Source organism: Canis lupus, chromosome X, assembly GCF_048164855.1.
Source record: "Canis lupus baileyi chromosome X, mCanLup2.hap1, whole genome shotgun sequence".
Lineage (NCBI taxonomy): Eukaryota > Metazoa > Chordata > Mammalia > Carnivora > Canidae > Canis > Canis lupus.
In genome coordinates, this window is record NC_132876.1 from 6454067 (window position 1) to 6467649 (window position 13583).

The 13583-nt window shown below is 45.7% G+C and overlaps 1 protein-coding gene across 6 annotated transcripts in view; it reads right to left on the reverse strand.

Annotated features, from left to right (window-relative positions):
* AFF2 (ALF transcription elongation factor 2) overlaps nucleotides 1–13583 on the reverse strand; it is a 472783-nt gene that overhangs the window by 38744 nt on the left and 420456 nt on the right. For all 6 annotated transcript variants that reach the window (XM_072817064.1, XM_072817063.1, XM_072817062.1 and 3 more), the window contains one exon: nucleotides 1325–1484. In XM_072817064.1, coding sequence (XP_072673165.1) covers nucleotides 1325–1484 — 160 coding nt within the window. The remainder of the gene's footprint in view (nucleotides 1–1324; nucleotides 1485–13583) is intronic.

Below are 13583 nucleotides of genomic sequence, written 5' to 3' on the forward strand. Positions count from 1 at the left end.
AATGAGGCGTACCATTCAGGTGCTTGATTCCCAACTCTGAATTCTGCCTGTTGAACTAAAAGAGCCATCATTTTTATTAGAACTGTTCTTCTTTTGAAAGCCAATCAGCTGAGGCTTATGGCACCAGCCAACAGAGGGTGAGAGAATTAAAAACACTTGAGTAGCTGTGATTCCAGCACACACAAAGCAATGCAGGCCAGGGTCGGGGAAATCGTGTTGGCTGGAGCTGTTGATCAGGGGCACCAGCTCTGCCAGTGCACTGACACTGGTTTCAGCCCTGGCTTGACCACTGTCTGCCTGGGAGATCTCGGGAAAGTTTTTTATTAACCTCTCAGAGTCTTATTCTCTAATCCATAAAATGGGGATGCTAATCGCAAGGACCCCAGAGAAGTGTTATGGGGAAAAAATAAAAAAGTGCAAGTCAAGAGCATCTCGCAGTGCCTGGCCCAGGGCCCGTGATCGAGCAGTGCTGGCTACGATTAACAGCCGATTAGCACTATTGCATTCTCCACTATTCCTCTCCGATTATTACAAACAAGTGTGCATGGAACCCTGGAGGGATCTGCTTGCTCCATGAGGTGCAGCCTTGGGGGCGCTGAGGAGTTATTCTGGACTCACAGAGGATGGGAGGAGAAGATAGCACCTTGTTTTTTTTTTTTTTTTTTTAAATTTTTTTATTTATTTATGATAGTCACAGAGAGAGAGAGAGAGGCAGAGACACAGGCAGAGGGAGAAGCAGGCTCCATGCACCGGGAGCCCGACGTGGGATCCGATCCCGGGTCTCCAGGATCGCGCCCTGGGCCAAAGGCAGGCGCTAAACCGCTGCGCCACCCAGGGATCCCAGCACCTTGTTTTTTATTTCAAAAGTATATTTTTGGTATTGTAGGGAGCCGTGTTGAATGCTTTAGTGAATTATGATCAAATACATTTGGAGGATGCAAGTCGAAATTTGAAAACGCCATCCCATTTCTTGGGTCTTCATTGCCAAGTGGCAATTCATCACTTCGACATGGAGTACGAGGTGGTCTTGACTGGTTCTCTCAAAAGAGAAATCGCTAGCTCAGTTATCACTATTCCAGATTTACACATGAGGAGGCTGGAGGCTCGGAGGAGCTATGGGAGTCACCCAGCAAGAAATGTCTGCTTGTAGGAACTGTGCATGTACATGTTTTAGAGGGTGAAAAATGCTATCCGATGCTTAAATACTTCCTTGAAATCTTTCTTGTGTTGGAAGTGTGTGTGCTTGTGCGCACACGCACGTGCCCAGGAGGGCCACCCTGGGGACCTGCAAATTGCACTCTAGGCCCCCGGTCCCTTCACTCACCTCTGGAGTGGCCGCACGAGGCGCCTCATTGGATTCGCTGTCGGTGGTGCTGCTTTCAGTGTCTGAGTCTGACTCAGAGCTGCTCTCAGAGTCACTGGAGCTGCCAGATGCCCCACTGGCTGGCACCGCAGGTGGAGGCTGAGGTGTGGCCAGGAGTGGGCTGAAAGAAAATCACATCACTCATTGCCTCACTGCGTCTCAAATCAGCACATCAAGCCCCTCTCCCACCCCGTTCAGCACAAGGGCCTGTGATGTGTCAGGTCCCGGCAGAGCAGAGCACATCGTCCCATTCCACAGATGGGAAATGTGAGGCTCAGGAGGCGCCGGGTGTGGCCAAAGGTCAAATGATTCATTAGAACCCAGCCTGCGTGTGGCCAAGTTCCTTGGGTTCCACGACACTGCCGTCCCTCTTGGGAAAGCCCTGCCTCCCACATTGCACATGAAAACCTGAAGCCAAGGGCACATGCCTTCTGGACACAGATGCACATACCACAGACCCACTCGCAGCCTTAGATTCTTAACGATCCCAGGCTTTTTTGGCTAGGGTAAGTTTTCACTTTCTGGTGCCATTTAGTTGAGAAACCCAGAGGTTTGTCACGGGGCTGTGATCTCAGCTATACACACAGTACACTCCTCTCACCAAGGAGGGGGGATTCAACCCCCATTTAAGTGGAGGAAACTAAGTCCATAGGGAGAGAGGCTTGCTTCTGCCTCAGGCCTAGGCGGAGAAGTGAGCTAGGAACTCCAAGCACAGGGGCTGTGAAAAGCATATTCACTGCTGAGTACCAGCACCCAGCCCTGAAGGAACTAGAGTCCCATTTCTTGGCCTCCCTCACCCCAATTTTTGTGAACCCTTTGGAAAACACCTCTTACTGGGAGGGATGATCATAAAGGACTAAGCAAGTCTAAGGCTTGATTTCAAATCTGTAAAGCTGACCATGAAAGGCACTTGAAAATTGACACCACTTGCCAGTCTGTCTTTATTGATAATCTATAGTTTTCCTTACCAATCGTTTGCTCCCTGTGCCCGTGACAAATCAGCCTCCTGTGGTCCCACCTTCAAATGGCACCAAGAGGGTCTCCAAGGACCCCTTTGCTGAAGGCTTCTGGAAGCACAGAGCATTACTCCTTGCCTGCCCCCACCCCACTCTCTCAGCAGCGCCTATTTCTCTCCAACATTACAGCTCTTGCCTGCTAAGCTGGAGCTCTGCTCAGCTGCTGCTTGGGGAGGAACAGGTTCCCTTTTAAGGCAGCATGGCCCCCTAGTAAGTCCCTATCCGATGCAGAGAGCCTTTTCATGCCATGTGCCTTGCCCTCCCTAAAGACTGCTCCTTTAATCTCCCAGGTAGGTATTTTCTTTCATATAGCAAAGCTCATTTTAAAATGCTATCTGCTAAGTAAATGCTATCTGAAAGTACATTTCTCTGCCAAATACACCAAGAGATTAGGGGAAGCAGAGGAAATAGGGGACTGTATCCCCTGGGAAAGTGCACTCAGAGACGTGTGTGTGTGTGTGTGTGTGTGTGTATGTGCATGAGCACGTGCGTGCAAGCGTGTGTGTCCCCAATGGGGGGTGGGGGTGGGGTGGGGGTGGGGGGGCAGGGACCTACAACCCAGCACTCTCCTTCCCTGCGTTCTTTTTCAGGTCTCTCCTTAACGGCAGTGAAGATTCCATATTTATGCAAAATGCCCTCTAAATGTAATCAATTGTTTTTGTCTTTGGTTACTAAATAAAGACGGAGGGAACAGATTTAATGAGACCAATCCAGACATGATGCTAACTTGGCCTCAATTCCCCCCAAGAAACGTTTCCAGTCCGGCACGGAGCATCCATAGCCCTGAGCTGACTGGCTGCTGGACTGAGATAAAATCGAACTCATACTCACATTTATGATTTGCAAGTGAAAAGCGGCTTCCTAGTTTCTTTTCATATCTGTGCATTAATGTCTGGCTTCTCGCAAGACTCCGCTCATCCTAATATTACCAAACTCAAGTCTAGATTTACTTTGGAATATTTCTGGATAGTGTTTCCATTTACTGGATTATTTTTGAGCAACTGCTGTAAGAAACAAAACAATCCCAGGGATTATTCCCTTAAAGCTGAATGCATTGAGGTGATACACATGAAGCACAGACGTTTTATTGACCAGAATAAACGTATTCATCAGCTATACCACAATAAAGCTTCATGGGCTTAGCTGGAAACTTGTATGTGTGCATTTGTACACAGGTGTTCCTTATCCAAAGCCCTTTGCAGGGGAGAAGAATTTTGATGTTTGGATTTTTTAATTTTAACAACATGAATCTACCACAAACATATACCTCCAGTGGGATCTGGGGAAGCACCCCTTCGTAGGACTCGTTAATACTGCTACAGTAAGAGGTCAGGTTCTGTCATGAAATGAGTTTGTCCCAAAGTTCTAGAAAATGACAGCTCTCAGGACTTTCTCAATTTCATAATTGTGATTAAGGGATTGTGGATATGGACAGAAACCACATACAAAAAACAGACACTACATGTACATGTAAATGTAGACAGATATGGATATAAAATAAAGACTTTCAAAAGTCACAGTGACCTTAACCAAGACCCAATAAAATGAGACCTAAAATTATTTTCCCTAAGACTTCTTTTTTTTTCTGTTAAAGCTTTTATTTATTCATGGTGGAGACGAGACAGAGAGAGGGGCAGAGACACAGGCAGAGGGAGAAGCAGCTTCCCTGTGGGGAGCCCGATGCAAGACTCAGTCCCAGGACCCTGAGATCACACCCTGAGCCAGAGGCAGCCACTCAACCACTGAGCTCCCCAGGGGTCCCCTGTCCCTAAGACTTCTTACAGCTAAATCCATGGCCATGTTCTCAAGGAGGACCCCACAGCCAGTCAATGTGGACAATGTCCCCTTAAGGAAAATGTGTGTAAAAGGAATAGGAAGAGGTTCGCCAGCTTTTTGTATTCTGTCAATGAACATGGATACTGGGGGCCAAGGAGGATGATGGACTTGAATTCAGAGAGGGCACTAAGAGGACTCCAGCTGGGGGTCAAGGACATGCGCATCTTAATGAGAAAGAATTGCTTTCTCTGGGCAGCTGCACAGTTGGAAACGGGGCAGGGGTGGGGGGTGGTTGGGGGGGAGTAGAGCCAGCATTCCTGGGAGAGAATAAGAGTTGTTGAAAATGCAAGCAAAACTGCTCTCCCCAGTACCTCCCTCTGCCTCTATTATCCACCTGCTGTTCCTGAGCTGGCTGGAGGATCCAGCGGCACCCAGCCTGCTGAGGGATGTGAGGCCCATATTTGAGTCTCTCTGACCCTTGCTTCTCTGGGCTTACCCTGCACCCAGCTGCAGCAGCTCCTGGGGACAGAAAATGAACGCAAAACCAAAACATTGCCTTCCCCAGCAGTCCAGACATCAACAGGAGGATGACAGGCTTGGGGTCACATTCTTGTCTAGAAGCCACGGTGGAACTTACGAGTGGGCAAATCAGCAGAATATTTCACTTCCGGGTCTTGACAGTGAACCGTTAGCTGCTTAGCCAGTTAAATCCCTCCTCCCCTTCTGCTGCATTTCTTTTCATACATCGCCAATTTATTTCCCAAATGCATACAAAAGTGGCTACGAGTGAAGCTAGCCCCCGTGATACTGGGTCCTTCCTGCCTGGGAGATGAGGGAGGAATGTGCAGTTTACACATTCTTCACTCACCGAACTGTATTAGGATAATTTCCCAGGCACCATATCCACTCATAGTTTAATCAACTGCTTCTTAAAAGAAGGCTCGTGGTTACAACGTGTTATACTAAAAATCACTGACATTCGGTGTATGAAAACCATCTACTCCATAGTCTGCAAATATTACAATTGTACTCTGTGACTTCACCCCAATGTAATAAAATTTCTCCAAGGGCCCACATTTATAACAACTTCGAGGTCAGCAGCTCAACCTTTTCAGAGAGCAGAATCCGCTGTTGTGCTCATCAGTGCGAATGATCTTCACTGAGTAGTGAAACCCCAAGTCCATTTAGTAGGTCCTCATGGTTGGGGGCCAGACTGAGGGCAAAGGAACTGGCATGGCAAGTCAAAGACCTTAGGGGAGAAGTTCAGGGCTAGGGAAGGATCAAAGAGCAGGCCGGTGGGAGAGAAGATTGGGAGGCATTTACAAAGCCTTGTTCCAGGCACAGTTGGCCTGGTGTGGAAGGCTTCAGCATACCAGGGGAGAAGGGTGGGTTTTGAGTGGTAGTCTAGGCACCTTCATCTCTAGACATGACAGTGTCTCCATGCTTACACTGACCAGGCCCCTTCTTCAATAAACCTGGAAGGTCTGTCTTGAGCGAAAGGGGGTGGGTTTGTTCTGGGCTTTTTCCAAGGTAAAACTGGTACCAGTGAGCTAGAGATCTAGTCAGGAAGATCTCACCTCAACATCAGGAAAGACTTTTAAAATGCTACAGCTGGGGCACCTGGGTGGCTCAGTTAGTCATGCACCTGACTCTTGATTTTGGCTCAAGTCATGATCCCAGGGGTCATTAAATTAAGCCCCACTTTGGGCTCTGCACTGGGCGTGAAGCCTGCTTAAGATTCTCTCCCTCTCCCCTCTGCCCCTCCCTCCCACTCTCTGTCTAAAAAAAAATCTACAACTGGCCACAGAAAGAAGCCAAGGCTTTGTAGGCCACTGAGCTCAATACCTGAAGATGACCAGGTAGCCGGCAACAGAGAACATTGTAAGACAGATTCCTATCGTGGGTCCCAATGGGGTCGGGTGATCTTTAACATGTTTTCCAGCTCAAAGATTCTGATCCTTATGAAAATATTGTGTATAAAGGATTATAAGGGGCTCTTTAGGACCCTAGAGGAAGCGTGTGGGGACATGTCTGCACCATCCAATCTGCTCCTTAAGGCAGCTCTGCAATGACCTGCTCTTGGCAACACTTTATCAGTCACAGAGCTCTTGTGTGAGCCTCAGAGGATTAACGCTGCATTTCTGTAGGGCTATTTTATAAATCAGACTTTTCACTAATTCAGATTAACAGCCTCCAGAAAGCCAAACATCTGCATCAGTGCTGATTCTAATCCTAATTTAACTGTAAATTCCTTTCTCAGGAGATAAACAGGGATGATGAATTGGCCATTCTGCTCAATCAAGCTGTGTGGGCATCAAACGAGAAAGGCTCCAGAATGGATGACAACTTCGTAGTGGGAAACATACACAGGAAGGGTCTGACAAGCAAGTCCCAATGTTACTGATCTTGGCAATGCATTTCACAAGGCTCAGGATGTGCCAAAGGCCTGTAGCATGAGATGTCTGATGGAGTGTCCTGTACTAAACCCTTGTCTTCAGTTAGGACTTGTACTAATTTCATCAATGTTACCTTTTTGCAGTTTTATAGGGATCAAATGTCTGTCTCCCAGATAATTTGAAATGCTTCCATATTTGAAGTCATCATTAGGCTGTAAAGGGATGGCCCTGGGGCAAAGGAATCAACATTTATTGCTGATCTTACTTCTCTTCTTCATTTTCCTCTCTGAACTCGGGGTTCTGGAACTGGAACAATTCCCCTGCCTCACCACGCTAGGCTACTAGAGGCAGATACTCTGAACTCTGAACCTATCCCAGCCAGAGGGGTAGGAGGAATCCATTTTTAGTTTGAGTCAGTAGTTTTGATAACTATCCTACTTACCCCAGAAAATCCATGTGGCACCCTCATCCAATAGAAAGTGTATGCAGAAGCGTAATTACAGAAAACAGATAAGGGCAGAGTTGTCCTGGTGGCAACAGAAATCTGGAAAGGAGTTGGGAGAGGGCATTGCCAGCAGCATGTCCTCCTCCCTGAGGTGGTCCCCAAACACAGTTTGAAAGTAAAATGCTTGACATCCCAGTATTATCGCCAGCAACCTGGGATCGAGTGTCTTTTGTGTTAAAGCACTCACGCTGTTGATGAGCGGGGGTAGTGAATCACTGTCCAGTTACAATTTGGGCTACACAGGAGATAATCTTTGTCCAACATGTGTACACTGGGTATCTGCCCTTTTGTCTGATCATAGTCTTTGAAATGGGATCTGCTCAACTTATTTGTAAGGAGTGATAAGGAGATGCACCCCTACCCGCTCATACTCATTTTCATGGGCAAGTTCCTGAACACGAGATTGTTTAAAGCTCTGACTAAAGAGATCTGGGCTTGGCAAAATAGTGATTCCCCCCAGGATGTCCATGTCTTAAGCCCTAGAACCTGTGACTATGGTACTTCATGTGGCAAAAGATATTTTGCAGAGATGATTATATTCAGGATTTGAGATGGGGAGATGATCCTGGATCACCTGGGTGGCCCCATGTAGTCACAGGGTCTCTGGGAGCCAGAGCTCTGTGTCACGAAGGCCCTAGGAGGGACACCTGGGTGGCTCAGTGGTTGAGTGTCTGCCTTAAGGTCGTGATCCTGGGGTCCTGGGATTGAGTTCTGCATTGGGCTCCCTGCAGGCGGCCTGCTTCTCCATCTGTCTATGTCTCTGCCTCTCTCTGTGTGTCTTTCATGAATAAATAAAATCTTTAAAAAAACTGAAAATGACTGGATCCTCCTATTGGTCTATCACCAGCAGTTTTTGCTTATTGGTCCCTACCTAATCGACACCTACTTCCTTTTTCCAAGGTAAAACTGGTACTAGTGAGCTAGAGATCTAGTCAGGAAGATCTCACCTCAACATCAGGAAAGACTTTTAAAATGCTACAGCTGGGGCACCTGGGTGGCTCAGTTGGTCATGCGCCTGTCTCTTGATTTTGGCTCAAGTCATGATCCCTCAAGTCATGAGGTGATACTGATGAGTGATTTTGGCAATGGCTTTGCATAATCACATTTGGTTTGCAACCAGTTGGGTTAGCCTTTTTTTCTTTTCAAAGATTTATTTATTTATTTTTTATTTTAGAGAGGGGAGGGGAGTGGGAAGGGAAGGGGCAGAGGGAGAGGGAGAGAGAGAGAATATCCAGCAGATTCCCTGTTGAGTATGGAGACCAAAACAGGGCTCAGTCTCAGGACCTGGGGTCATGACTCCAGCTGAAATCATGAGTCTGACACTTAACAACTGAGCCACCCAGGTGCCCCTTGGTTAGCCTTTTGGGGACTGACCAGCCCCAGGCCCTTGTCTTATTTTCCTTCTATGGCCTGTCTCCATTTCCAATCTATTTCACACATCTAAACAGCTATGTTTCCCCTACTATTTATTTTTTAATTTTAAACATCTAATTGGCTAATAAGACTCATGAATCAAGCAGCACCTCATCTAGCCAATAGAAGCGAGCTCCCTCCCCTACTGGTTTTAAAGAGGTAGTTTTAATCTAGTGGGAAGGACATGGGATTGGAAATCAGACAATCTCTTGAATGTCACCTTGGATACTTTATTATTGTGTGACCTCAGGCTAAGCACTTGAACATAGGGTTTCCAATTCCTCATCTGTGAAATGGGTCTACTATATTCACATCGGCTGTGAGAGGACTGAGTGAGTACATTTAGAGGAGCTTTCTCAAACTGTGGTGTATGTGCAACTCACCTGGAGACACACTAACATGCAGACTCGAATCAAATTAGCTTGGCCTCGATGGAACCCAAGTTCTGCATTTCTTTTTTTTTTTTTAAGATTTTATCCATTCATTCATGAAAGACCCAGAGAGAGAGGCAGAGACACAGGCAGAGAGAGAAGCAGGCTCCCTGTGGGGAGCCTGATGTGGGACTCAATCCCAGGACCCTGGGACCATGACCTGAGCCAAAGGCAGATGCTAAGACCCTGAGACACCCAGGCATCCCCCGAGTTCTGCATTTCTTTTTTTTTTTTTAATTTTTAAGACTCTATTTATTTGTGACAGACACAGAGAGAGGCAGAGACACAGGCAGAGGGAGAAGCAGACTCCATGCAGGAAGCCTGATGTGAGACTCGATCCCGGGACTCCAGGATCACGCCCTGGAGTGATGGCTGGGCTAAAGGCAGGTGCTCAACTGCTGAGCCATCCAGGCATCCCAAGTTCTGCATTTCTAATGCACTGGCAGGTGATGTGACACTCTTGGTTGGTGGGCCACACAGAGAAGAGTGAAGCTCTACCCTACATGGGCTATTCAGATACAAGCTGCTCGTGCAAAATGTAATTTCGTGAATTTGAAACTAAGGGGAAAAATAGACTTTTGAGATTGACTGTGGATTTTATGTTTCCATAATTATTCTGTCCTCCTTTAGTAATAGACAGATTTGATCTCCTTGTGCTATTTTAAATCTAACCTGGTCAAGTTTAAGCTTTCTTTGGGCAATTGTGCCTGAAGAGGTTTTATCAGATTCCTTCTGAGAAGCTGACAACTTTCCGGAGGCTGCCTGCCTGCAACCAGTGTTTGGCCAAAGGCACAACTGTCTTCCCTGAATGTGGCCTGTGGCTCCCTGCGAGCCTCAAAGGCGGCTTGCCACCACCCTAGCCGAGGGTCAGGGTGGGATCCACTGCAGGAATGGCCATATCTAGGACACTCTTACTACTTCCATTTTACAGCCGAGAATACTGAGACTTAGTAACAAACAATGTCAAGGTGAAAAATAGTTTTAAGGATACTATGGGATAAAGTTCAATGTGTAGTTTCAAAGAAATGAAAAAACAAAAAGAAAAACAAAAAGAAAACCAAGGCACCTGGCTCCCGCCTAGCACAGTCTGTGGTGAGCCAGCACTGTGGAGGCGCCGGTGTGCTCCCAGTAAGGCTGCTCAGCTCTGGCTAATGGGCCCGTGATATCTTGAGAACATCACACTTTGCACTGGGGAGAATAAACTGACATTTAAATGCTTCTGGAAATAATTAAAAGCCACACAGACTTTTCTGCTGTCGCTCAGAGTTGCTTCAATCAAACAGCTAAACAGGTGGCCAAAAATCATAGGCAGCCAAGTATTTTTGTCCCTTTTGCCTTCAAAGTACATTTACAGAAATGGGAGTAACAGGGGCGCCTGGGTGGCTCAGTGGTTGAGCATCTGCCTTTGGCTCAAGGCGTGATCCTGGGGTCCTGGGATCGAGTCCTGCCATCAGGCTCCCCATAGGGAGCCTGCTTCTCCCTCTGCCTGTGTCTCTGCCTCTCTGTGTGTCTCTCATGAATAAATAAAGAAAAATCTTAAAATTAAAAGAAATGGGAGCAAGGGAGAGAATGAAGGCAGGCAAGTGGCTGTGAACACCGATTCCCACAAGCCCTGGTTGCTACCAAAGCAGAGGGTGAATGATTCACACTCATAAGGAACCCAGAGAGATCCTGATGCCAAGAATCTCAAACAAGGTCTAAGCCTTCCAACAAAGAATTCCATCAGTCACAAATCTGACATGGAGCAGAGTATATGTGCTTTGGGTGACTCAAACCTGGAAGCTGGCTCAATGTAGGAATCTCTTTACTGTATGCACACAACTGGTCTGGAGATGAGCAGGAGAGCCTGGGCACAGGCAGGCTGAAGGTACCAGGAGAGTGCTAAGGGTACCAGGAGAGTGTTGAGCAGGCTGGAGATGGGCTCAGAGCAGCTCAACACAAGCCTCTACTTTTTTTTTTTTTTTTTTTTTGCTTGATGGCTTCTTTCTGTTGCCCATTATGCTTAGAGTGGTCTCTTGATTTGGAAAGTGGGCATCCCTCTTCTAGTCTCTCCCTAGACTACATTTCTTCTTTGATGTCTCTCAATGCCAATCTCCTTATCAGTATTGTTTGTTCCCCTTCATGTCTGATTTGTTACCTGATGTATCACAGACACTTGATTTAGAGGGTAAGCTTCTAAAGCCAGAGGCTTTATCAGACACACACACACACACACACACACACACACACACACACACACTGTAAATGCGTCATGAACCTAAGGCACCCTAGAGTAAAGCCCTAAATAAGTCTTCTCTATAGATCTCTGAGAACACAGTCCCTAGGTATATCCACTGCCTATTGTCTATGTCCCCATGGTCCCAAAACTCTCATCATTCTCTCATCATTGGATGAATAAGACCAAAATACTTTTTAACTGTGGAGCACTTGATAATGTTCCAGCATTTTCACTCCCATGATCTCATTTGGTTGTCATAAGAACAGTGAGTAGTGGGGGGGGGGTAGATAAAACAGGTATCCTGTCCACCTTGGCCACGAAGCTCCAGGACCTCTAAGTCAAAGTCATGTGTCTGAGGCCTGAGGAGGCAGGGGTTTCATCAGGCTGCTGTGGCTGCTTCGGTAGTGCCAAGTCAGCTTGAGGAAATGAAAGTGATTGGGGATCCACTACAAAACCCACCCTTGTCATCAGATCAAAGGGCAACAGGGACACAGAATTAATTCCAAATGCTTTATTCAAGTGACCAAATGAGATTGTCTGCAAGAATGTGATGCTGAAAACACTGAAGGCCATAAATGCTTTACGCTAGGCAAACCCGTGCTGCATTTGACTCAAAGGAGAAATCTCATTGAGTCTAGATGAGGAGATTTATAGCTCACAGTGGATAACTCTTCCACATACATGAAAAGTTTGTTAAGATTAAGGAGGGGAAATTTAAATGCCCTTTAGATTTCACACCATTGCGTCATTCCAAAAATCATATATTTTTAAAATAGATAATAAACATATGATACTGAATCCAAAAGATACTGAAGGGCACACAGTGAAAAGTTGATCTGATCCTCTACTTCCCATTGCCCCATATATTTATGAATACTGAGGCATGTACTTCTAAAATAAAGGTTTTTTTTAATTATAAAGGTAATATCTTTTTTAAAAAAAGCCCTTCCTGTATGTGGGATGGCAGGGCATTCAATGTGTGGCATTCAAAGTCACACACATAATTTCTAAAATAAAACTCATACAGTCTCCTTACTAAATATGTCCTCATAATAGTGCCTGAAATATATTACAAACATCAGCAATAAAAGCCTCAAGTGAATGGCAAAAATTACAACTTGCAACAGTGCAGTGTGTCACCCTACCACGAGGAAGAGGCAGTAACGTAACACATACTGTAAGGAATAGAAGGCACTGAGACAGCCCTGCTCGGTGGGACCAGGCTGCAGGTTCCAAATCAGGAAACAGTCACTGAACTTCCTCCACCATGACACATCTTAAAGATGTGGTCAACGCATGCTGGTTCTGCCTCCTAACCACTAGAGACTTCTATAGAGACTTCTATAAACCCAGTAATCAGGCTTTGTAATTCTTTGATCTACTGAGATTGCTTTCAATTGCAGCCACTAATCCCTGTCCTGCCCACTTGCCATTGCAAATCAGGTGTCCTTCCCTTACTCTTCTTGACCTCACTCCCTTTTGGACTAAAAGCTTTGACTTCTTTTGTACTTGGTCCCAGGGACCATATACAACATGAGATCTCTTGGTTTCAGAATTCACAATGACTCCCTCACAGGTAGATGTGCTCTTCTCCATGGGATTTGCTGAGATCTATCTCCATAGCCACCCTACCCTAGTGCTGGTTTTTATTCCCCTCTATTTCCAGCACATCTGCCACTTTTGTCTCCTCCTTCCTCCCACACTGCCCCCAAGCCTTTGCTCAGCCCATTTATACTGTCTACGATAGCACCTTCCCCCCTTGCTTCTGCTTGCTTAAATCTTTATCTTTTAAGCTCAAATTCAAATAATATCAGGTCTTCGCCGATGACTTTAATTCTCCTTGGTACCTCCCTATTCTGATTTATTTGCTCTAACTGCATCACTGTTTGTTACTTAATTATTTTCAAATTCTTTCATTGGGCTAACCTTTTGCCTCCATAACTAAACCATACATTTTGTGATGGCAGGTGCCAGATTGTACAGTCATTTCATATATCCTAAGGTGCCTAGCATAATAACCTATATACAATTTTCTGGTGATGAAAAAATATTCCAAATGGCTGCATAATGAGTAGACAATCCACACAAATGAGGTCACCTGGTAAAGAATGATACTTAACTGTGAAATGTCTATGTATTGCTGACTCTCAACAGAAGTCTATACTTAGGCAAACCCAGGCAATACCAAAATATCCTGAGTTATAAGTTAATTTGATGAAAATAATGAAGAAAATAGGTTTCCCAATGATGGATCTGTAATCTTTCAACTGGCTGAGTGGATGCTGGTCCATCATGGTGTCTGCCTCTTTCTTCAGCTTCAGTTCCTTGGCAAAACACAACTTCTCAGGATGGCCATTTTTAATGTGATCAATATTTATTTTTTTTATTTTTTTTTAATTTTTTTTAATTTATTTATGATAGTCACAGAGAGAGAGAGAGAGGCAGAGACACAGGCAGAGGGAGAA